Raw genomic sequence first — 25,005 nt, forward strand, 5'->3', positions numbered from 1 at the left:
TCAAGGTGAGATAGCTCTAACCCCCACGTTTAATTAATTGCCGGTTCCATATGCTGTGAAGTATGTATACCTGATTCGGGTGCAGGTTTGTTTGAAGTGCTGCGAGAATTGAATTCCAGTTATCTGAGATTGAGAATTTGCGTAACCAGAGAGTGACTTCCTTACGGAGGGACACACCATCTGCCTTTGCCCTGTTGAGGGCAGAGCAAGACCAAGCCAGTAATGGAGGTGGATCCGTGGATTTCCAGCGTTTTATTAAGTCTTTGAGCCACCATAAGACCCAAATATAATCTTCCTGTACATTCAGATAGGTGTAGTATTACCCCTTCCAAATAGTCTTGAAATTTGTGGCACGACCATAACGTGTGTAATGTCTGCATCCAAATGAGCGCATCGGGATATTGCGAATAGTTTCTATGAAAGTTGCAATTGATTTTCTTTGGGGTAAGGTATGCGCGGTGCACTATATAAAATTGTGTTATTTAAACGTAGCATTGCGAGGAACATATGTGGGGCTTGCTAGTATTATGGTCCATTCTGTGACTGTGCATGAGCGGCCTAGATAAGACTCCCATTTTGTTCGCAATAGAGTCAGATCTGTTGCTGTGTGGAGGCAATCAATCAATCAATCAAAGACATTTGTAAAGCGCACTACTTACCCGGAGGGTCTCAAGGCGCTTGGGGGGGTGGGGGGGTGCTGCTACTGCTCGAACAGCCAGGTCTTGAGCTTCTTCCTGAAGGAGAGGTGGTCTTGGGTCAGGCGCAGGTCGGCGTCCGCAAACTAGAGAGTAAGGTGGCTGCTATTTCCCATAACATGAATATACTGGAGTACCATATTTGTCTGTAATTCTTGCATAATATCCCCCATCTGCTTTGCAACAGACTGATCCAGGAGGCATGTACGAGAAAATGTCCTGGAGGCATTCGGCCCTCTCGCACAAGGTCGGTGAATGGCTTGAGCACTCCGTTTATATGCAACTCTCCGATTGTATGTATACCCACATTGTGTCAGTCCACCAAGTCAGTTGGGGCAGTAATTTGGTTTCCTCTGGGTGTTCCAAGTAATGGAATCACTGGAGCATATGGTTTTACATGTCTAGTGAGGAATAATGTTCTGCGAAAACAACGGTAGGCTACTTGCAGTAACCAGGGGTGTGGGCCACTCTTGTCGCTGCAGGTGTAGAAAGGTTAGCATATACTGTAAGTGGAGTCTTCCTTCCCGCTGTGTCTGATAGATGTCTGCCCTCCCCCCAGCGGGCCACCCATTGCATCTGAGATGCTATATAATAGTGCTCTAGGTTGGGTACACCCAGCCCCCCTGACCCACCTGCAGGTACACCCTCGTGAGTGCTACTCTGCAGAGCGAGGTATTCCATATGTGGTTACGGACCATGCGTTCAATTGGTCGAAAAAAGGATGGCAGCAGGTATAATGGCAGATTTGTAAAGTAATAAAGGAGACCGGGGAGCACCACCATCTTGATGAGTGAAACCCTTCCTGCCACTGAGAGAGCAAGTATTTTTCAAAAGGTCATCTGCGATGACAGGGAGGTGAGTGCCCTAGTGAGGTTGCCATCCAGGAGATCCTTGGAGAGTTACTATTATGTACTATTAAACAGAAATATTATTGAAAAGCATGATTTCAATGAGTAAGGTTTCTGCTAGCAATATGCCTTTGTGTATGTACTTATGTATGTAGACTTGCATGTTGCAATTCTAGCTATAAATCAATGGAACGCTGTACACAAGAGCACATGATATAGCGTATCCAGGCCATCTATTAGAGGGTAGTTGATACAAGAGTATGGGGGTCAGTAATGCAGGGATGATGTAGTTTTAAAGCGAGGGGAGTGCTGCAGGTTAGTCGAGTAACAGCACTAAAGTGGTGTGGTTTCGGTGAAGTAGGGATTAAAAGCTTTTCTGTAGTAACTATACAGAAGAGTTATTCTTGAGATACATTCGGATCTCAAACAAGATAAATAAGCTTGAATATATTTTGATGCCTTTGACAATTGAAAATTTTTATGGTATCAATTAAAGCCTTATGATTTCCGTCAGATATGCAGTATTGCTTAATGAACCTCCACCATATTGTTTCTGTTACAAAGAGAGCATAAATGGTTAGTACAGGAGAAAAAGTAATTCACATAGAGTGACGTCTGACAATGAGTTGATATTAACAGCTGGAAAAAGTGGCCCTGTTAGTAAATTAGGCTTTACTTTAAACAAGGAAAAAAATGTAAGAGACCTTAAAGATTTTTTGTAACTTTTTTCTTTTTTTATTGAAAGCTTCATCAAAGAAAACAAATGTTTAAACCTAACATCCACTGATCTACAAAAAGCCCCAGGAGTAGACAAATGGCAGCTTTTTAAGAGTTTGATACAAAGGGACAAAAGAGACATTCCACTTACACACTTTTGAACGGCATTTTGAGACATCATTGAAAACACACTCCCAGTTAGAAGGAGTCAAAATGTTACAACCTTTTGAGGTCCCAGTGTCAAGCATTTGGTAGAAGAGAAGCTTTTGATGAACATATGTTGATTTTGCCTATGGAACCAAGCCAAACAATGCAGTTTGGTAAACACATACTGGATTCTGGAGTTTACATTGTATGCTTACTTTTGCAATTTATACAATCAGACATGGTTGTTGGACTGTGCTCATTTTGTTTTTTACAAATTGCATTTTCAATTCTCCATCAATGTTGTATAGAAAGATCCGTGAGTCTTTGATAATTGGTGCACAAAGCTTAATTCTTTCCTCTACATTTGATGGTGCAACAAGGTCTAACAAAATTTGCCAGATTTTAATCTAATCTAACCATAAAGAGGAATTAGCAATTAGAACATATTTGGACGAATTTGACAGTTTCTTCTCTAAATTAATGGCATAGAAGTATTTTACATCTTTGCATATTATCTTGATATAATGATTCTGTGCACATGTTGGTCTAACAAAACATATTTGATTCTTTAAGTGCTGATTGTGTAACTTGTACATCTAATTGGATATTTCTCCAACATAACTGCTTCTGGGTGACGGCCATTTTGCTTATTCATTTGTTTGTTGTCTTTGTTATAACCACTGCATTATTAACAATCATTGGTGATTTGTTTCCAATATCCACCAAGTCATATGAAAACATCATGCAAGTGGAATTGTCCTCCAACCATTCAAAGTATATACATTCAATCACATGTCAACCAAACTGGCTATATAAAATGTGAGCAGGCTGTCTTCATGTAGATTTGATGAGAAACACATTGGATTCTATTCAACATAGGCTGAGAAAAAAATATTAAGTGTTGATATGGCTGTCTCCTAATGCTGCCTCATAATGCCCCATAATGTATTTTTCCTATTGCACTTAGCCACTGGTTTAAGGCAGGTTTTCTACAATACTGGCCTTTCAGAGCCACAAACAAAAGTTGTTTCAGAAAATTCAGAAGACCTTATCCATTTGATGCCTTAGTGAATTAGACACAGTGAATATCAATGGCATCATGCTTTCAAGACTCACCACTCTAATATTCAATTTACTAGGCATATTTCTGCCCATACTAACTTATCTTGCATGTGCAAAATATCTAAAATAGACCAATGGATGTTCATCAGTATTGGTTGCCAGTTTTGAAAATGGAAAAAAGCCCTTATGAGTTGGAAGTGCAGTGAGAGCCAAGTGCGCCTAATGTTTTAGCCAAGCTCATGCTTTATTCTCTATTTCACAAAGGACTCCATCGTCCGTGCAAGTCCTCATTTCTTGAAACCTTTCTCCATCAGTACAGCATCTGGCATCTTTTTGCAACTGTTATAAACTGGGATGTGAGCCATTTAATGTTTTGGGAAGACAGAGTTGGTAGTTGGCCAACTGTAGGACATGAGTACAAAGGGACAGCTCGGGTGCCATTATTTTCAAATGTGATTGCTTTGAACAGCAGCAACATTGAAGCTGTGTCGAACAGCTGTTGTACGTGATAAATCATGTGCTCTTTTCTCATGGTCCCCATGTGAGTTAACAGCCGCAAAATGTTTTTGTCATTACGTGATAAGCCAATCGTGGAGACGGTTAAATATTTTTCCAGTGTTGCATGGCACTTTATTTCCATTTTAAGGACAATGACTTCGATGGCACGCACAGCACATTTGAAGGATGGTCTCAAAGCATGCATTACTTCAGAAGGATACAGTGCTAAACAGTGCACCAACTTTTTAAGATCAGGCAGAGCACTAGCAATAAACACACAGTTGGAAGCTGCTGCAAAAGCAGTGGCTTTTCCATAAGGAAACCGTATCTACTAGTTCCACATCTTCCTGCCAAGGTTAAGAAACGTTGCTAATCTCAATAATTTCCAAAATGCAAAGGCAATGATATTTGCTTACTCAAGTAGAGGACATTTTTGTTCTGTCTAAATATTGTGGCTACTGCACATTTCCAATCACAGGACACACAAAGCGACAGGCACATTAAGTAAACAGTTTAATTGCCTGCTGCAGAGGTCTTTGTGAAACTCACAATTCAAAGGCTTAGTTCCCAGCAAGATCCATGTAAGCCATCAACTCTTTTGTGGTCAACGAAGTGAATCCTGTTTGTGAACTTGACCATCTCTTCTTTGAAAGCTATGTGACAAGCAATTTTGGGGGCTGAGCTACAAAAGTGATCAATTAATGTATCTTTATGTTTATCTATTAGTCTCTCTTTCAACATTCTAAGTTCGACTCCAGTAAAACGGGAGTATTGACCAAACCAAATTTAATGTGGGTTCCAAGGGAGAGTTCCTCTGAAATTAATAATTAGGCAGTTTTCTGGAATTGCATTTTATTGGCTTTTACCATAAAGAGTGTCCAGTTGCCAGATCAATGGCTGAACATCTAGCTTTCAGCAAATAATGAGTTTCCTAAATTGGCAAAGCCTGCCACTGAACATGAACCTCCACTGCGAATCCTATTTAAACATCATTATGTCTTGTTTACATATTGGTTGTTCGCCAACCTTAGCCACACAAATAGTATGCCGAGAGATGCTTGTGACTCCAGGAAGAAGCTTCTCTATTCGGGAAATACGAGAAGACATATTTGATTTATTTCCCATTTAACTAGACCAATCAAAGTTATAGATCAAATTTTATCGCATCTATTACTGAACTCTCATTCTATGTAATACCTTTGAATTCTGATAGACTGAGTGCCAATCCCAAATAATCCAAAATGAGCAAACTAGAAGGACTAGTTAAAAGGAATCTCAGGCATTCCAGTTACAGACCCCCAATATATTCAGAAACTGCACTTATAGCAACCACTTGTCCTAAATGAAATAAAATGTACTTTCAAGCACTACTTGAAGTGAAATACAGGCTCACATTTAGCATCTGAACTCCCTTTTTTCCATGTCAGATGGGCGTACAAATCCCATAATACTAGTTGGCTATACATTTTCCTCATATGAACAGTCTGCATTTCGAATATTCCCATGCATATTTGCATAGTTGATGAAAATAAAATGGTGACTTTAGAAAATATTTACTCCTGGCCTGTGAAAATGTTTCACTTTTTTTATTTGCTTTGTATATTAATAACAGGTGACACATTGGTAGTAATGGTATCTAGCAGCCTGATTTAGGACACTTTTGGGGAAATTCTAGCTTATTTCACCAAGAAAGCAAAACTGTGATCCAGTCACATAGAAAACCACAATTTTTTTTTGGGGGGGGAGGGCTGCCGAGGGGGGAACTGCAGAGAAGTAGACTTGGGGGGGAGACGGTTCTGGGGTGGTCTCCTTGAACCAAATTATGGCAACATATAAAATAACAGCAGTGGTATTGGTTACTTTGAGAAGGGGCATTAGTAAAGTTCAAATTTCAGAAGAGGATTTGTTGCCAATGGACATTTGTGCTGTAAAAAGAAAGTTCTACAAAAGTTATGTTTGCTGTTAAATTTCCAATACTATTTGCAGCCACTGCAATCACTCTAATTTGGAAGTACACTGTTCATACTCAAACCATCAGCCCTTATACGCGTGTAGTTGTTTTCATGCATGAGAAGGATTGCTTTTTATCGTTTTCCCTTGTTTTCAAAACATTTTCACAATGGACATTTTATGGTAGACAATATGGAAATATTGGTGTGGCATTTCAGCACTCGATACAACAGGTTGGTTGCCAAATTATTCAACAGCTGTGCCACCATTTATCTAAAACCCATGATGGACCTGGTGTAGTGTGTATGACAGAATACCAGCCACATGGCACACTTCTAAATGAGCAGCAATTTGGTTCTTGGATTAATTACTGTACCCATTGATTTTTTGTTGCAGATTTTCCATTGTTCCTCTCATCAAAGTCAGCCTAAGGCTTCAGTTGTACTACTAATGACATAAACCAATAGAATACAAAGTGTTTTCCCAATCTATCACATCATGCCCCAATAATACTTTAGGAAGTCTACGTTGAGGATGCAAGAAAACAGCTAAAACACCACATTTTCTTCAGACCTTGAATATGTTGTTAGGACTACAAGTAGCAATTCTGATTGGAATGTATTAGTGTGGGTATCAGCCTTTTAAGAATTTAATGAAAATCAATTTCTGAGCCTCACAAAATTAATAGGGAAGAGCAGATCATTGAAGTTCAACATGCAGATGGACAAAGGAGGTGTAGGTGGTCTGAAAGTTAAGTGTTGGTGATGGTGTCAAAAATGAGACATAATATTGAGTAATGTATTCATAAGTTGGCCATATGGTGAATTACTGGGCAAATTAATTTGTCACCATATGCCTCAATGTCATTATCTGCAAAAAAATGAGTAGTTAAAAAGAAGCTTAACCAAATACAAAGTGCTTTTACTTAACAGAATTCCAACTGTTCTTCAAAAAGTTGAATTAATTTGGAGAACATAAAGTGTTTATCATTTGTTGACAATTTTCACTTCCAAAAAAGTTTTAGACCCAAAATGTCACGATTCTCAAGTTAATGTCTTAACTTTTCAGATCCCTCCTTGAAATGCAAAGAAAACAGACTACAAATGCAGGGCAGTAAGCATAAAAAAGAAAACAGACTACAAATGCATGGTAGTGAGCATAAACAGTTGTAAAACCACAGAACAAAAAAATCAGACAATGAACAACCTAAGAGATCTTCTTGGCACTGTTTGTCCCTATTCAAGTTCACTACACAGATGACATGTTTGCTTGTATACTTGAAAGTTGCTTATCATAGACTTTTAAATTCTTTTTCCAAGTTTTCTCCCCTTTTTAAAATCCATCACAGTTCTTTCCGCATTTCTTGGAACAATAATATTAAAGTGAGAGTAATTTTCTTGGCAAAAAAGAAGCAAGACACCCTGAACAAAGTACAGTACTGTGTGTAGGCGATTGAGAATGAAATTCTCTTGAAAATATTTTCCACAAAGTTAGAGTGTAAGTTCCTACCCAAGAAATAATATGTTATTCTGAGTCTGCTGGAACTGAGACCATTTAACGATAGCAGCTGAAAACAATAAAACACATATTTATAAGTGCATAAATAAAGCAGCAGGAGTATGACCAGATAGAGGAAACTACATTAGCATTCTCATCAGTCACATAGTGGCCATCTTTCAGTCTCATTAATAATAATAAACACTTTGCATACCTTGAGTAAGCCATGTCACATCTACCCATTTAACAAAAAACTATTGACTTTATTCCTAATCTCCATGCAAAGTGTCCAAAATTGCCTTCAAATCCTGAGTAGAAAGGGAAAAAAGTACTTGGCTTTCAAAAATCTCTAACATACACACATGGAAGAATGAGTTGTGAGAAGGGCAGTCTAAGACAGAGAAGAAGTTACTGTATGGATTAATTTAAATGTGATATATTATAAATCAGGGTTCTCCAAAGTCAGTCCTGGAGGGCCGGATCCATGCCAGATTTTTAGCATATCCCCATTTAGATAAATGGGGTTGTTTTAAAAATCTGGCATGGATCCGGCCCTCCAGGACTGACTTTGGAGAACCCTGTTATAAATGTTCTTTTCCATTTCTCATGTTAGCAGGATTTCACTTGTAAATGAAAAGGATAACATTAACCATACATTTATAATTTCAAATCTGAAAACTCCATTGTATCTTTATAAAGATTTCATTTTAGAATTTTGGATTCTAATGTTATCGTATTTCTACTTTGCTCATAACACCCCATTTTACATTGTACAATAACTTGAAATTTATTAAAATGATGCAATAAAATGGCATCTACTGTCAAGTCAATAAATGTGGACTCTCACCTAGAAGTCCAAAGGATAATATGCACAAACCCTATTGATTTTTTGGTGAGATCTTTTTTGAGTCTGTTTGTTTCTGCCATACCTGATATTTACTGCTACAGTTGACAAATAGAAGTACATGTAAATCAAATTTTCTCCTTGTTAATTTGGTAAATGATGGAAGTATATGAAACTCTCCACCTTTACAAACAAAAGGAATCACTTTAACAACACACTGAGACAGTTGCCAATTCTGTGTGCAAGAACATAACACTTGGCTTTAAAGAGTTTGGTTTTCACTTAATGCCAAGTTATAATTAAATTAAAACAAAATGAAATGATTTTGCAGTAACTTTGATCTATTTTACATCACAAAAGTTCTCTCTTTGGCAATGTTTATCCTAGTATGTTTGTAAATAGTATTCACTGGGTATTGAATCTTCAGCTTTTAAACCAACAGGGTGATCATTCTGGTTTAGAACTGTTCTGACTGCGATCATTATGAAATACAAATTCTTCTATAAGTTGTCTTCAACCTGTCATTCAATGCTGCTATTCTCAAATGGGTAAATGAAAAGAGACGTGCAGATTTATAATTGTTTTGTTACCATCCGCCATTGAAGGGCATTCTTTTTAGAACTAAAAGCTTGTGTATGTCTCATACGTCCCAAGGAGATGATCTGAAGGGTAAATTACAAAGGGAGACAATGAGAAAGGGCTGCACACCTACATGAAATCCTTTTTCACTTTCAATTTTCAATATTATTGAACACAAGAAGTGATTAAAGGCACTTAATGTCACATGTTTATATCTTATACAAGAATGCTGCAGCTCAAAAGAATTCAATTTTGCTCCATGTTTATATAACCACCATGACAGAAAACCATGGTTCAGATTTCTGAATAGGCCTAAGTCTGTATTGAAAGAGTGGGAATATATAAATATATGAATATTTAGCACCAGTACACAACTTAGATTCGGAAAAGAAATTTGTGATGCGTTTTACTCTGCCTAGCATTTTTAAAGGGACTTTAGTCTCCATTGTCATTGGCTGGGTCTTCCCGACCTAAAATTTTCCATGCTAGTTTTCTGACTGATTGCAGGGGTGCCTTCATTTAACAAATGCCATAAGAGGAACAACCATTGCAATAGATGTCTTTTTAGGGTCAGCAAAGAGGAAAGGATCTGATCTGTTGCCACAGTTTTTAACAATAGTGGCAACAACATTAAAAATGTTAGGATTATCAAATTACAGCATTTTGTGCGGTTTGTTGAAAAGATCTCATGCGTTCTCTGAAATGAGTGCAACAAAACATTGAAAATGTATCCAATTTCTGAACAGCTAATGTCTTGAGCACCTGTATGAAAATTTGGACGGTTAGATTTCCATTTAGATAAATTCAGGAAAATCCGTTCACATGTATTTAAAATCTTGCTTGCTAACAAGTCTTAATTTGGTATAAATGTCTGTGTAAACCATGAACTATTTCAAAATAGTGCCAGAAATGTTAAATAATAGTTCATGAACATATTTAACAACTGAACTTGTTGAGAATTTGCTCATAGTTCAATTGTTTAATGTGTTTACAAACAATTATTTGCACCTCAAAAGTCTGTCTATTTCGTTATTCCAAACTGCTGCCAATAATCATTCATTAACATCAGGCACGGCCCGTGCAGGGCATTATACTGGGGCGGTGATGTCAGGCGGGGGGGGGGGGGTTGTAAAATGCTGGATATGGACCATTACAGGTAAGTATGGAAAAAAAAAAGAATTTCGTTGCCCGCGCTGCATCTCCACATGTGATGCAGCCCGGGCAACGAAATTCGTTATTTTTAATTTTTTTCAGTACTTACCTGTAATGGTCCACATCCCGCATTTTACAACCCCTCACCGTGACCCTCCCCCGCCTGACGTCACTGCCCCGGTATAACGCCCTGCACGGGCCGTGCCTGATTAACATGCTGAACTTTGAGAAGATGTGAATGCCCCAAGTCTAGCCTATGTGCTGGAACAACAACATTAAAACCTCTGTTTCTTCAATAAAATGGGATATGGTGATGTGATATGTTTATGACAGATGGCTACTATGCAAAAGATGATATAGACTGGTAAAACATGCTCTTGATTATTCTGAATCGTGAAGGAAGACAAGCCATTATAAAAAAAATAGGGCACTTCTTCTCCTGGTAATTACTGGGAATTGAATGCCTATCTCGATAAATTCTTCAAATAATGACATTATTTGAAGTAGTAAGAACAGACCTTTGTAACTATTCACTAGTTTCTTTAACAAATACCATTTTACCATGTAAAATAGGGCAGGATTCTTCATGTAGAACACCAGTGGAAGAAAGTTTAAACATACAACTAAGAAAGAACTGGTCCGGCCATAGAGGTCAAATAAAGATAAAAAAAGGAAAAAAACAAACAAACCAAAAAACTCTTCTGGACTGCGTAAGGGTGTCACTTCATCTTTGGTATAAAATAGGCCATTCGTAGGCTGCATTTGATCACAACTAGGAAAGACTACAGAAATTGTCAACAATTTCTTCTATCTATTGCTTTTTTTTTGCACTTTTTTGACCATAAGCGTCTATCTACTTACATTTTGTAATGCTCATAAGCTTTTTTCGCAATGTGACAAGCAAAGCAGACTAAAAACTTTTTAAAGCTCATAAAAAAGATTGCAGATAAAAAGCACTAATGCTTTTGCTAGCGATCACTCTTGGTAAATAAAAAAAAGTAGGCATTCTGCAAAAATGATCCGCATTTCTCTGAATGCGCATTTTCTTTTTTTTTGTTGATTTTTTCAGTATTTTTTTTAACCTTACTGTAAAACTCTCCAGATTTATGAATTTTCTGTTGAAACTTAAGACAAAGTTCAGAAAAGTCCCAGCTTATTTTTTCTTCAAACTCTTGCAGTTGCCACTGATTCTATGTCGACGAAATTTCTTCAAAAGAAGAAAAGCATTTCATTTTAAACTGTACAGCTTATTTTTCATCTTATGATCTCATATTAAACTCTTGCACCCATTAGCTAGTGCAAGCACATTTTATTTTATCCTCTTTTTTCCAAGAAACGTGTTGGAAAAGCTTGCTTCAATAGCTTCTGACGTCCTTAAAATTAAGGCAATTAAGATTCAAGATAAAACCTTACCTAAACATCTCTATGAAAATAAAAAAAACACTAAATTCGAAAAAAGTGAAAAATGAAAGAAGAGTAGCTTAATTACTGAGGAAGACAAAAGTTTTTCATTCATTCTTGCTCCCTCTTGACATCTTCAATTTCGCTGTGTTCAAAAAAATTCATCTTCTGATCCTCCAGAAAGCTCTGAAGTCAAATGTTCATCCTGCTGAAATGTAGACCCAGTGTGTTTCCTCTGGGTTTTTCTTTCTTTCGATTAAAAAAAAAATAGCAAAATTAAAATTGTCTGACTACATGACGGAACCATTTGCACAGCACATGAAACACTTCGATTTTTCGTTGGACAAGGTAGAAAATGAAAGATAGCATTTGTTTGACGCCTGTGCAAACTGGAAGCCAACTTCTTGTTGAGTGAAGTTTCTCCATTCAAGGCAAAGTTTTCAGATCGACATTCTTCACTCTGATTGCACTTTATTGTCTGTGAAAAACAAATGAATGATATAGGTTAATATACCACGTCATCTATTTTATGTCTTGGTGTACTTTGAAACTCTTTGAGTGACTTAAACACAGCTGTGCACAGTGTACCTAGAAGACATTCAAAAAGGTAAATGCGTGTTTCGGGTTGGCGATGCGATGAGCACAAGGTAAGTGATTTTATTATTTTTTTATTTACTTTTAACTATCCCATCGTCTATCAACTTCTCCCCCATCCCCACCCCAACTCGCCCCCCCCCCCACCCAACTGCGCTTACCTGTGTCGGCCGCACCTGTGTGCTGGTTAAAAACTATAGGCATCCACAGTGGATCAAAGTAGCAAGAAAGGTAGCCAGCTGCTTTTAGTGTTTACAGCAAATGTACTACTGCCCTACACAAAGGTTTCAGGAGCAAAGTAAAAAGTATAGTTGGAAAGTCCGCCCGTCATCCTAATGGGGGCCTAAGTGACGATCTAATATGCAATAATTTCACAGCACTTCAAAAAAGCCCCAGTTACTGATAGCATTTATTAAGTGCATATGAAATAATTTAGTACCTGTTGTACTAACATATTTGATTGTTTTTAAGTTAATCTACGTAAGAACCTTGCAGCTCATGTTACTAAGAGAAAGTCATCGGTAGTTTCTTATGTTTAGAATTTAAAGAGACATTTTCTCTTCAATCATGCTAAATAGTATTTCGATAGTAAAAATATCAGGATTCAATGAAATTTCATATCAAAGAATAGTTCTAGGAATGCATGTCAAAGAAAATTATTGCAGATTATACTAAACTAAGATTTTTGGTATAGGGTGCTGGTACAGAGCTAGTGAGTATCACCTAAGGAAATATAATGTGCACTTTTCCAATCAAACCTATATATGTATCCCAACACCTTGAAAACAAGCATGGGATTTTCAGGTAGTATCCTGAAATGGTTCCCATCCTACTGGCACCAGCTCAAAGCAAAGAGTTTCCAAAAGATGTAGGTTACACAAGATCACAGACACTCCCTGACACCTGTGGAGTACACCAGGGCTGGTACCTCCCACCAATCAACTTTAACATCTTTACCAACTGATCCCCTTACCACTGGGAGCCGTCCTACCCTGCCTCACGTCGGAAACTGTGTTCCTGCTTGGTTTCCTACCCCCACCTCTTCCCTCCTTCACTCCTCTGAGTGTGCCTGTGACCAAAGCACTCCTCTCCCCTTGTTGGGGAGGGATCCAGCATCTTATGCCCTTGAATCTCAGCGATCCCGCTGAGAGAGTCCACCGTGAAAATGGGAATCACACATAACTGAGGACTGTGAATGATCCCTGTCCCACCCAGCCGGTAGTCAGACACAGTTACTTCTCCGTCTCCACGCTGTGTACCCTACCCCCTCCATCTCTGCTTCCCCCCTTTATTCTTTGGCTTCCTTCCCTTTTCCTTTCCTCTCTCCCCTGAATTCCTCTCCTCCTGCCTGCTTTGTCTATCCTTATGCCTATGCTCCGCTTAATTCTCCCTCCCCTTCCCCTTTTACAATACCCCTGTACCCTCTACACGCCATTAACCTAAGAATGTAACTTGTAACTGTTGTACCTTCTGTAACAATGTGTAATATGTAACTAATGTAACTCTCCTCATGTAAAGCACTCTGATACCTCCGGGTCTAGCCAGCGCTATATAAAACTCAAGTAAATAAACAAACGTCTGCATGGAACTTCTCATATACATTCTTTCAAACAACAACAACAATTTCAATCAATATGCCACTGACTCCCAACTCCACTTAAAAATATCTTCACCTAACAACATACAAAGATGCAAATCCTGCCTCAAACGCAGCCAGTCTTGGATGTCAACCAAGCTTCCTGATCGCACAGAGATGGAATTTCTCCTGTTTCCCAACAGTACCAAACAACCTCAGATTCGAGCCTGGCTCTCCCACTGAAACCTACCAGGCTTCGCGGACCAGCCAACAGACCATACAAAATCTCTGGCATTGACCCTCAACACAGAACTCATGTTAAGTCAACACATTAGCAGTAAGACCAGCTTGGTTTCAATTTCTCAAATTGTAAGCTGTATCTCTTGCAAGACAACTTCACAACTGCTCAAGCCTTAGTCCTCTTCCATCTGAACGAAGGGAATAACCTGCTCAGCGGTCTCCCCAATTCCAATCCAATCCCAATCCTACCATACTACACAAAGCAGCACAGCTCACCAAGGGCTCAAAGAAATTCAACCACATAACTGACATCTTAGGATTCCTACACTCCCGCTCCCTTACAATCCAGGACATCATCAAGACTAGGTGCACTACTTATAAAACCCTAAACAACAAGACCACAGCTTGCCTGGCATATAAACTAGCCATGTCTGAAGGACAACATCAGACCAGGAGCTTGGATATCATCAGACTGAAGGTAACACACTGCAAGAAGATAAAAACAGACAGCAAACCTTTTCACACTCATGCTTCCAGGTACTGGAACACCATCACTATCAAGATCGTTTCAACACCAGCTGCCCAACAATTCCAAAACAAATCTGAGGACACATTTCTTAACCCCTTTACTGCGGCGCCTATTCCGCCGCAGTGCTAAGGGGGCGGGGCGGAAGAGCGGCGGGCGCATGCTGGTGACGGAACCGCTCCGTCACCAGCCGCGGTTGCACTGTGCTCATGACGGAGCGGTTCCGTCACAGCCCCGCCCGCTCAATAGAACGTTCAGCGCAGGCGCGGAATCCGCGCCACGCAGGCGTTCCGAGCGGGCCGTGATGGAACCGCTCCGTCATCTGCACAGCGCGACCGTGGCTGATGACGGAGTGGTTCCGTCACCAGCAGGGGAGGGGTTAAAGAAGCACTATCCCTGACCCAACCGTCTACCCATGACCTTCTCCCAGTGATTGTATCTCCCTGGGCACCATGCCCCAGTTTAGCTCTCAGTTGCTCTGAAGTATGGTGTGCACTCTACAAATAGCAACACCTACGTACAACGATGGGTAAAAAAAGATGAAAAAAAATATATGCTTGGGGTGTTCAGCATTTCAATGCACTTTAGTTATCTGTCCCTTAGTAAAACAACCTGGTGGGCAAGCAAGCTACACAGGTAGGGTGTGTGAATTTGTCAAAGTTGGACTCGACTACTGAGAATAATTTCATGAAGTTGGAAGTTTTAAAAACAAGGAGGGAAAAGTCCCACACAAATTAGGACTTGGCAGGAGATCAAAATAGGTGAACCATAATTTTGAGCAAGAATAGGAGCACAATCTCCTCCAAAAACATTTTTGGAGGGACATTACTCTTGACATAAACTTGGCAACTTATTTACGCATTTTCACCTTCGTAAAAGTTTACAGATGGAATTAATATTTTGCATAATGAGGCATACAGAAGATCAGGGGGGAAAGCTTGTCCTTGGAAAAAGAGTCGGTCATGCTAGCTGTTATCAATAAGGGCAAATATGCATTATTTGTAATGTAGCACCAACCCAGTAATCTCAAGTGACTACCTAACACACTAAAGGACTGAATTCACCAACTTTTTACCTCACCATTTTACTATTTCTTGTTTCATATTTTTTGTGATTAACACCTTATAATTAGAGAAACAAGTGTAAGGTTATTATTTCGGATTCACATTACATGAGATTCCACTCACAAACAACTTGACCAGTCTCCAGAAATATGCATTACAAAGCCATTAAACCGACAGATACCACCCTTTATAACCCACAAGCTTGTTACTTTGCAATGTGTAAATACAGAAGAGCAAAAATAAAATAAAACAAAACTACATGGACATAAGATATATATCACTGACCACCAGCACACATACCATAATGGCTCAAAGCAGTGTAATGCTGGTAGAACAAAATAATACAATAAATCAGATTTTTAACCATTAGTATTAACAATTTAATATTTAATTATGCGAGTATACATCCACCATATTTTCAAGTGGTTGTGTCAACCATTCAGCAGCATAATTGTGAGCGCGAGCAAATGGAGGTCAGCTAATGTGCATTTGTTTCAAATATACTGTAGATAAAAAAAACAGAATCGCCCTTTGTCTTACTTAGATTGTTGATAGGAATATGCAGTGCCAAGTTCACTGGATGCTTCCACTGTCAGCTGTTGCCCACTGACTTCCTGTGATGAAGGCGCCACTGACTGAGGAGAGGTATCTGTAACCACACCCTGTGGAGGCAAAGACAGGAAACAAAACTCTGAAATTAGACTAGGTACTGGAAAAGTTTCAAGGTATATTATGAAATCAGAGGTCGGGAAGGTGAGTCGCGAGTGCCCTATGTTTAACCCCTCCCACGCTCATGACGAGCTCAGCTCGTCATGAGCCACGGTTCTCGTGTGCTCACTGTTAGAACGCTCGCACGCTGGGAAAATTCCCCTGCTGTGCGAGCGTTCTAATCAAACGGGTGTGGTCATGACGAGCTCAGGTCGTCATGAGCACACAACCACCGTGGCTCCTGATGAGCTGAGCTCGTCATGAGCACCAGGGCGCTGTGCGTGCCCCCCCCCCTTCCCCCAGCACGGCAGGAGAATGACCCCAGCCGCTAAGGGGTTAAAGGGGCATAGACCACAAATCTGACTGTATATCTGAGTGAGGAGCATGAATTTCTCTATGTTGCTGGTACGCAACCATTCACATGTCTTCGTTAGTAGAAAGTTGGCTCGATAGTCAGGAAATACATATGGGTTCCAAAATTGATGACTTGCTCCGATAGAACGCATATTTTGCAAGCCAATTAGGAGGGTTCTGCAGTAGTGAGAGTCACTCCTAATGAGTTAGATTATAAGTGCATTGTCAATGGAAATTCATGGATGTCGAGTAAGTTCTAATTTCGTGGAGATATGACAGGGAAGGTTCATGCTCATGCAAAATAAAATAACAAGATCCCTTGCAGATGCAGAGAGGACAAAGACATCTGGGAGAAAATGAAGGTAAGGAAAGGCCAGAGGACGCCGGAAGTATATGATTCTAGTTGTCAAGGTTTGTGCATTAGGGATCCTAAAGACATCCAGTGCCCGATGACTTGGAGAACTTCATGCTGAGCTCATGTGTAAAGAGTAATCTGAGCACCATCCGCATAGAGATAACAGCAGAATCCATATAAGGAAATAATGTCACCCGAGAAAAACGTATAGAGTGAGGAGATGACCCAAAACTGCATTTTGAAGGATGGCTTCTGGAATCTTGTGGACAAGGACAGGGCCAAGCACCTTAATACTGACAAGCAATGGGATAATAAACAGGAAATTAACTAATCAAGTTCAAAGCTGGCAATTCCCACGGGAAGCATCCTTTACTACGCGGATTTTACTCTGCAAGGCTTTAACAACGCGTCCATTACAACGCAAGTCGTAACCACGACTTGCGCTGGAGGGCGCTAGAGGATTAAGAATAGTATATTCACTATTCCAACACCTTCCCTAGTGTCCACGGGGACTGGTGTTAGAATAGTAAATTATACTATTCTCAATCAGCGCCCCCAACGCAAGTCGTGGTAACGACTTGCGTTGTAAGGGACGCGTTGTTAAAGCACGCGTTGTGACGGTACGCGTCGTACCGTCACACATCCAATTCCCACAGATGGAGGTATATTTCGGGAATGAGTGTAACTAAGCTGTCTGATCAGTCAAAGAGGAAAACTTTGGAGACAGAAGGTTGGAATAAGCAGATGTGATGAACTATGAGATGAAGAGAGAACAGTTCAGTGGATTAGCAAGCTTGATATCTGAACTGGAAAGGTTACAGTAAGTTGTGAGTGGACAGATAGTTGTGAGCCGCTTTAATATCTCATGCCACGAGATATCTGAGAAGAAACACAATTTGGTGACAGAGTGGTAGTTAGAAGGTGATGAGGAGTCAGTAAGTAGGGGAAATACCACAAAGGATCGTATCGGCATCTTCCGGGTCTTATTCTTAGTGGTGACAATGGTTTACTCGCGGGAATATGTCGGAGGACCTGTGGGTGGTGGCAAGATCTCTTGGTCTAGGGAGAGGGCTGGAGAGACAACCTACCTGGGGGGGAGGGCAGGGGGGTAGCCACAATGTCCCATTTCTCCACCGAGACAGTTCAGCCTGGCGGCAGTGAGGACTGCTAAGAGGATATTGTAATTATTTGATAACGCAGTCTACCTGGGACTTTTGTATTTCCCACAGTATGGCTGTATGCAGGGCCACATTTATGAGAAGTGACGCATCGTTGCGTGAAAGCAGCGCCCTCCTGCGAGATGATTGATGCGTCATATTTACAGTATGACGCATCATGTCGCAAGGAGTTACAGATACGTCAGTATTTCTGGCGTATCTGTATGGCGCAAAAGTGACGCATTGCTGGAGTGTGTCGCGAAAGTGATGCAACTCCAGCAATGTGTCCTTTCACATGGGGCAAGCCCCATGTGAAAGGGCCTGCGTCAGTCTTACGCCTGCTGTGAGGCAGGCATACGATTTTGACACATTTGCACCCTAGAAGTGGGGCAGTGAAATCTGGTAGATTTCACTGCATCACTTCTACGAGCCTTACTCACGTGGGAATGCCCACCCTGCATACATTATAACTGACGCAGGTATAATGTAGCGCAGGGGTTTACAAAGTGACGCATCTGCTTAGATGCGTCACTTTGTAAATAGGGCGCAACAGGAGGCATGTTTTTCGCCGCTGATGCGTCACGAAAAGTAATGCAACGGAAGCGCAAAACTGTTGCAAGTCCTCATAAATAAGGCCCGCAATCTTTAAGTTAAACACTGAAATCTTCCTTGGAGGCTTGGTTCAGTCTTGTGTGCTTGAGGCTGCAAGAACTAACGCACTTCACAGCTATTATTAAATAGACATCCCTGTTTGTTATGTACTCTCCATAAATTGACAACTTTATTATTGCAAAGAACTATATATACTCCATAGGAGAACCTATTCCAGTTATTAACCTGTCTGACATTAAGGACACTTTTACAATTGGAGATATAAATTGGAGATATTCTCCACCCCGCCTGACACCCAACTAATTTTCAATCGTGCCTTGATTTTTGACAGGTGAGAATAGTCCCCCATAAAGTGGCCAAATGTCCATAGTCTTTCAAATGGTATTTCTTATTTTCGTAGCCTAGTTAGCTGGTTACTGCACTGGGTTGCCCGTTCTGAGATATCTTGCTTATAGTATATGGTCCTGAGCAGGCACCGGTTGGAGGAAGACATGGATCAGTGATCTGATGGGATTGACTTTCCTACTATCATTCTATATCTGATTGCCATTTTGAAATGTCCAAAGCAGACATAGTATGTCGCTAGTTGAGACCCACAGTAGTAGATTACATTAAAGGCTTCACAGGTGGACAACACTGAAGTCTATAACGGAGACACAAGGCGGATCTCTTCACTTATTCCATGCTTGGTCAGTTGGTGATGGGTGGTTTATTTCTATGGACTGGCCCAGTACTGGGTAATGGGCATGACCCATAGCAGTGTTGTCTAATGTACGTTTGAGAGCATCAAGCGGTATAAGGAAATTATTATGCAGTCTATATGAACTACAATTGGCTGCCCAACCTTTGAGTATTATGGAATTAGTATTAGCATGAGGCAGGAGGGCTACATATTGTTCTGTATTTGTATTTATATAGCACTTACTACTCCTGAATATGTACTGTAGCATGCTGCTCTGGAACCCAGGGTTAGAATTTTCTGGGGGAGGGGGGAAAGTTTGGTTATTGGGGTTAGTCTTGCAATTTAGTGGAAGAGGGGGATATGTGAATTCATGCATTGGCTGGCGGTTTTAATCGAAGAGCTACAGGTGATTAGATGTTGTTCAGTTGCAGGGGTAAGACTTTTTAAGGAAAGGTTGTGACCCTTGAAATGAGGTGTGGGAAATTTGTAGCGATACAGTCATAGGGTTTACGGCAAACATGCATGCAACTTCAAGTAGGCTATGATCAGAGAGCGGAGGCATGCAGAGGATGGAACAGGAGGAGAGAGTTATTTGAATAAAAAAGGGAGTCGAACTTTGGAAATTTTAAGTCACAGTCCGTTTTCATGCAGGGTTTATAGGAATCTTGTGGAGGCCTTTTGAAACAGAATGCACAGCCTGTGGAAAGAAATAACATTGTGTGCATTTGTTGCAATATCATTGCAGGCCAGAACACACACCTCCCCATCACTGGTGGGCAAGAAGAGTTCAAATGAATGCGGTTTCATTTTTCCATAAAATCCAAAGGAAGGAAAGCACAAATCAGGAATGTATTTGAAATGTTTGTGCTAGAAATGTGCCACCCCTTTTCCTCAGACGATCAGAGAAGATGAAGGAGAACTGAGTCTGTTTCAGTGAACTTCGTAAAGTTATGCTTCTCAGGGCCGGTATCACTGTGGCTGTCTCCAATCTGGAACACCCACAACGTAACACAATGAAGAGTGAGATCCCGCATCTGGCTGTCCATCGACCGTGCTGTAGCAGTAGCGAGACACACAGAATGAGAGGCCCAACCTGGAAACTTCATCACCTTCAGCATCAGAAACTGCAGCCTCGCCTGTCTTACTTACCACCCCCAAACCTGCAGGGCTCAGAAAGAACTAATAATCAGTCACCCCTTCCTCACAAGACCCTCAGTGAGTTCCTAAGGGGAGCCCTGTCTCCATTCCTTCTCACTTCAGTGGCTAGTCTCCTCCCCCAAGCCAATAGGAATGCAGGTGAAACACCTCCACTGGGGCAGAGGATTGCATTTGTAAGCCTTACACTCACACATTAGAAACACAGAATGTATGACACCAGATTGAAACGATGACAGACGAGTCCCAGTGGGGAGAAGAATAGCCTTTGACCTCATCTGCCTGATCCAGAATACCCACAGGGTGTCAGCCTCAATCCTTTATTGCCTCTACGAGCTGTTGCCTTAACTACCCTTAGCTGGGTACAATGACGCACGACTATGAAGATACACCACAGTGCATGCAGCTGTTCAAACCTAGCAATGAGAGGAGGGCATGCTTGAACCCCCATATCCCGAGCTCCTTGTAAAGGGGCCCCCTCAGCTCCTGGTCAGGGCTCAGCCCACCCCTCTTAACTATTATTATTATTGGGACATTTGTAGAGCGCTGCGTTACGCACACCGGCGTGTCCACGCGCTGAAAGTGGGAGAAGGCTGCTAGCAGGGGACACAGAAACTGAGTGGACAATTATTTAGTGTAGAGAAATGTTTTAAGTTTCGCTCGGAACCTAGCCTCCTCCGGTTCCAGGCGCAGGTCCGCTATCAGAGCTAAACCAATCCGGTTTAAGCCACCAATGACCCGCCCCATCGAATCCTGGCACAATGTCTCGCCTGTTTCAATCTGCTTGTTGTATCTAAGTGTCCTCTCCTGCATGGAGAAAACAATGTAACTGTCAACAAATCAAGGGGGGCTGTGAGGCACAAAAATACGAGAGGTTTGTATGTAATGTGAAGTGCTATGCAAAATTAAAATCGAGTGAAAGAAAAAGGCAAACTTTTATAACTACTAGAGAAAATGTGTAGAGAAGCAATTTGAAATGACACACTGCACAAATGAAAAGCACAGTGAGTGAAAAAAGTGGGGGGTATTTTATGAACAATAATGAAACAGTGCTGAAGTGAAGAAAACAATTTTAAAATGTTTAAGCTGATCTTGTGTTTTTATCAGTCAAATTACACGGTAGAATTGCAGTATATTTGCTTTATCGCAGACTTTAATAGCTATTTCTTTCCCACCACTGCTCTGGGAGCTTTTATACAGGCTTTGTTGACTATCTTGTAAAATATGAGACATCTGTCAAATGCGGAGGGTGGGAATTAAAGCAGATGTGCCACAAGGCTCGGCATTCATGGTCTCCAGCAGCGGTGACCAACCAGTGTCCAGGAAGGCTGGATGTTCAGGTTATCCAAAGTGTAGGTGAATGATTTTCATTTACATTCATTATAACTAGATTAGTATAATGAGTGTATCAAATCCCCTAGCTATGGATATGAGTCTCCTAAACATATGTTAAGCACATATGATCCAGAGATACTTGCAGCTTAATTTCTGCTTAAACATGCTGTGCAAAAAAAAGAGGATGGGAGCTTAAAAACAAAAAGTTTCAAATAAAGATGTCTCATGAAAACAAGAATCAGCAGGGTCACTGACTGAACGTGTGAAGCATCCTCTTAACTGTTCTTCCTGCTTCTTAAAAGGCCTCAGCAGAACCTAAAAGCATGAATCACCTTCCTTGAATTACAGCCATCTTTCGGATTTGGAGCTTTGGGCGTTACACAGCTTTTTTGTACTTTGCTATCTCATTCTTTTCACATACTAAAGCATTGTATTTCACTATCTCTTTCAAATATGGGAATACAGCTTGATATGTGATTGCAAACCTCTAGCGTTTGACTCCAAAACCTTCGTGATTAGGTTGCATATCAAAATTGTTTATAAAAAAAAATATATATAGTCCAAAAAAATTACAATAGCTACAATTTGAGGCTTGATTCACAGAGGTAAGCTAACACTTTTGCATAAGTTCACAATTCCTGTCCTAACTGTACTACTGTCTGATATTTACAAACTACAAGTGTAATTGTATTACTGGTGTAGGTTGTCTAAGTTTAGCTCTGAGTATCGGGACCTATATGTACTAACACACTCTTATGAGGGTAAGTCGAGCTTTACTATTCTTAACTCCACATCTAAGTATCCTGAATGTATATATTGTCACGGTACATGTAATTGGAGTTAAGAAGAGTAAATCTATACTCACATATATATATATATATATATATATATATATATATATATATATATATATATATATATATATATATCACTTATTTTCACAATACTGTGGTAGTCCATATTCCTGCTCTATCTTTTTGAAGAGGAATATTTAACCCCTTAGCTGCAGTGGCTATTCCGCCGCAGTGCTAAGAGGGAGGGGGGCCGCGCGGCGCTCCCGTGCTCGTGACGGAACCGCTCCGTCACGAGCCTCGGGTGGGCTGTGCTTATGACGGAACGGTTCCGTCACGGCCCGCCCACCTAATAGAACCTGCAGCGCAGGCGTGGAATTTGCGCAGGCGCGGCGAGCGGGCGGGCCGTGAAGGAACCGTTCCATCACCAGCACAGCTCACCCGAGGCTCGTGACGGAACCGTTCCGTCACGAGCACGCAAGGGGTTAAAACTTGATATTGCAGTAGAATACCCGTTGTTGTGAAGCATTTGATGAACGTGTGATAAAAGCTTCTCGAGAAACAGCACACTTACTTCAACAGGTACTGCTGTTGGAGGCACAGGAGTGTAGTGAGGGATGTAGGTCCCTTGCATAGGTGCAGCAGCAGTCATATACTGGGAAGAAACACAAAGATATCAGTGCCAGTTAATATCACTCAGGGCATGTACAATAAACAGTCCATTGATGCTCTCTGCATGATGTTAATTGTCATCCGCCATTCAAGGGTGGCTCCTGTTGGACTATCAGAGAAACATCTGCTTCAACCTCAGACAAACTCAAAAGAGTACATTTTTATACAGTGCTACCTACCCCAGTGTTATGTTCATTTGCAGTCCTTCTAATAATTGATGGTACTACTATTCAATTTGACTCTACATATATTATTAACATTGAACGAAAGGCTGAGTTTGCTTTTCTGGGATTCACAATCTGTGTTGTGTAATAGTCTAAAAGCAACTTCTCACATCATTGTGCTTTGTTACATCCTCAAGTGAAGTCATCGCTAATCCCAAGACCAGACGTGCACTTTTCATCTTACCTTAGCCCCTGCACCCACATGCAACCCAAGCATGGACAACAAAGGCCATGCTCATCTCCATCACATACAAAGCACATGACAGAAATTGAAGTTTGTGGAAAAAGATGATACATTTAACTCACAAGTTGACCACTCATGCGCAAGAAGAGACAGGATATATCTTTCTGAAGGTCTTGCAGGACTATCACGATTTCAGACTATGCCACATCATGGCTGAGCTAAGTATTTTTTCTACTTCCTTGACCCATATGGGAAGGCTGCTTGAGAAACACTTGTGGGGTCCACCCAGATCGTGTGTACAGTCCACCCAGATCTCCTTGTAGAAACGACTCAGATCTTTTTGTAGAGACCACTCAGATATTTTTGTAGAGACCACTCAGATCTTTTAATAGAGACCACACAGACCTTCTTGTGGAGTCCAACCAGATCTTCTTGTAGAGTCCACCCAGATCTCCTTGTAGAGACGACTCAGATATTTTTGTAGAGACCACTCAGATCTTTTTGTAGAGACCACTCAGATCTTTTAGTAGAGACCACACAGACCTTCTTGTGGAGTCCAACCAGATCTTCTTGTAGAGTCCACCCAGACCTTCTTGCAGAGCCCACCATGATCTTCTTGTGGAGTCCACCCAGATCTTCTTGTGGAGTCCACCCAGATCATCTTGTGGAGTCCACCCAGATTGAAGAACTGGGTTTGTCAAATACCCAGCGGCGCCAGGGACACGCCCAAAGTCCTCTGGGTTCCCTTGCCTTGGTACACAGAGACCCGGAATACTTCTAGGTGGCGTCAGAGATCAAATTTATTAGCTGCAGCTAGTAGCAGAAATCCCAGCAATACAACACGGTGTACAACTCAAGAAACTGCTCAATTTTACTAAGGCTAGACATCCCTATTTATACACAAAAAGGTACATTTAAAATGCACGCCCCTGCACCAAAATTCAACCAATAGAAAATACATGACATCACACAGCATCATATAGTACAGCTCATTTTACAGTGTCCCAACCCACAAGTTAATATTTAGGCATATCTAAATAATAATCTGGAAGGCCCGGACAAACCCTTAATTGAAAGCGTAACCCATGAAATGAAGAAACAGTAAAGAAAAGTAGTTTCAGATAATGTGCAAGATAACAGAAATGTAAAGAAACTTAAAAGTTAACAAATGTCTTGAATGGTGATTGGGAAAGTGGATAACGATCATGCAAGGAAATTATCTCGGCAGAGTCAATTCCAGGTGAAAGGCCAGCTTCTGAAATTAACTCCAGCGCACGAAGAAAACCTTAGTTAATGTATACATGACCCACAAAAGGTCAGACTGCTTTGCTCGCAGGCTAACTTTTGAGGCCTACGTAAAAGGCAACACCAGATGGCAGTCACGAC

At 40.8% G+C, this 25,005-nt stretch overlaps 1 protein-coding gene across 3 annotated transcripts in view; it reads right to left on the reverse strand.

The window, feature by feature from the left end:
- Positions 1-11,030: 11,030 nt before the first annotated feature.
- Positions 11,031-25,005, reverse strand: part of RBMS3 (RNA binding motif single stranded interacting protein 3) — a 1,376,050-nt gene continuing 1,362,075 nt past the window's right edge. The window contains exons 12-14 of one of the 3 annotated variants that reach the window (XM_086942113.1): positions 23,114-23,194; positions 15,931-16,052; positions 11,031-11,868 (exon numbers count right to left, since the gene is read on the reverse strand). In XM_086942113.1, the coding sequence (XP_086798239.1) occupies positions 11,862-11,868; positions 15,931-16,052; positions 23,114-23,194 (210 nt within the window). In that variant the 3' untranslated portion in view covers positions 11,031-11,861. Of the gene's footprint in view, positions 11,869-15,926; positions 16,053-23,113; positions 23,195-25,005 lie in introns of those variants that run through there. The other 2 variants (XM_086942115.1, XM_086942114.1) reach the window with 2 other exon arrangements.

The sequence above is a fragment of the Lissotriton vulgaris genome, chromosome 10 (genome assembly GCF_964263255.1).
Source record: "Lissotriton vulgaris chromosome 10, aLisVul1.2, whole genome shotgun sequence".
Lineage (NCBI taxonomy): Eukaryota > Metazoa > Chordata > Amphibia > Caudata > Salamandridae > Lissotriton > Lissotriton vulgaris.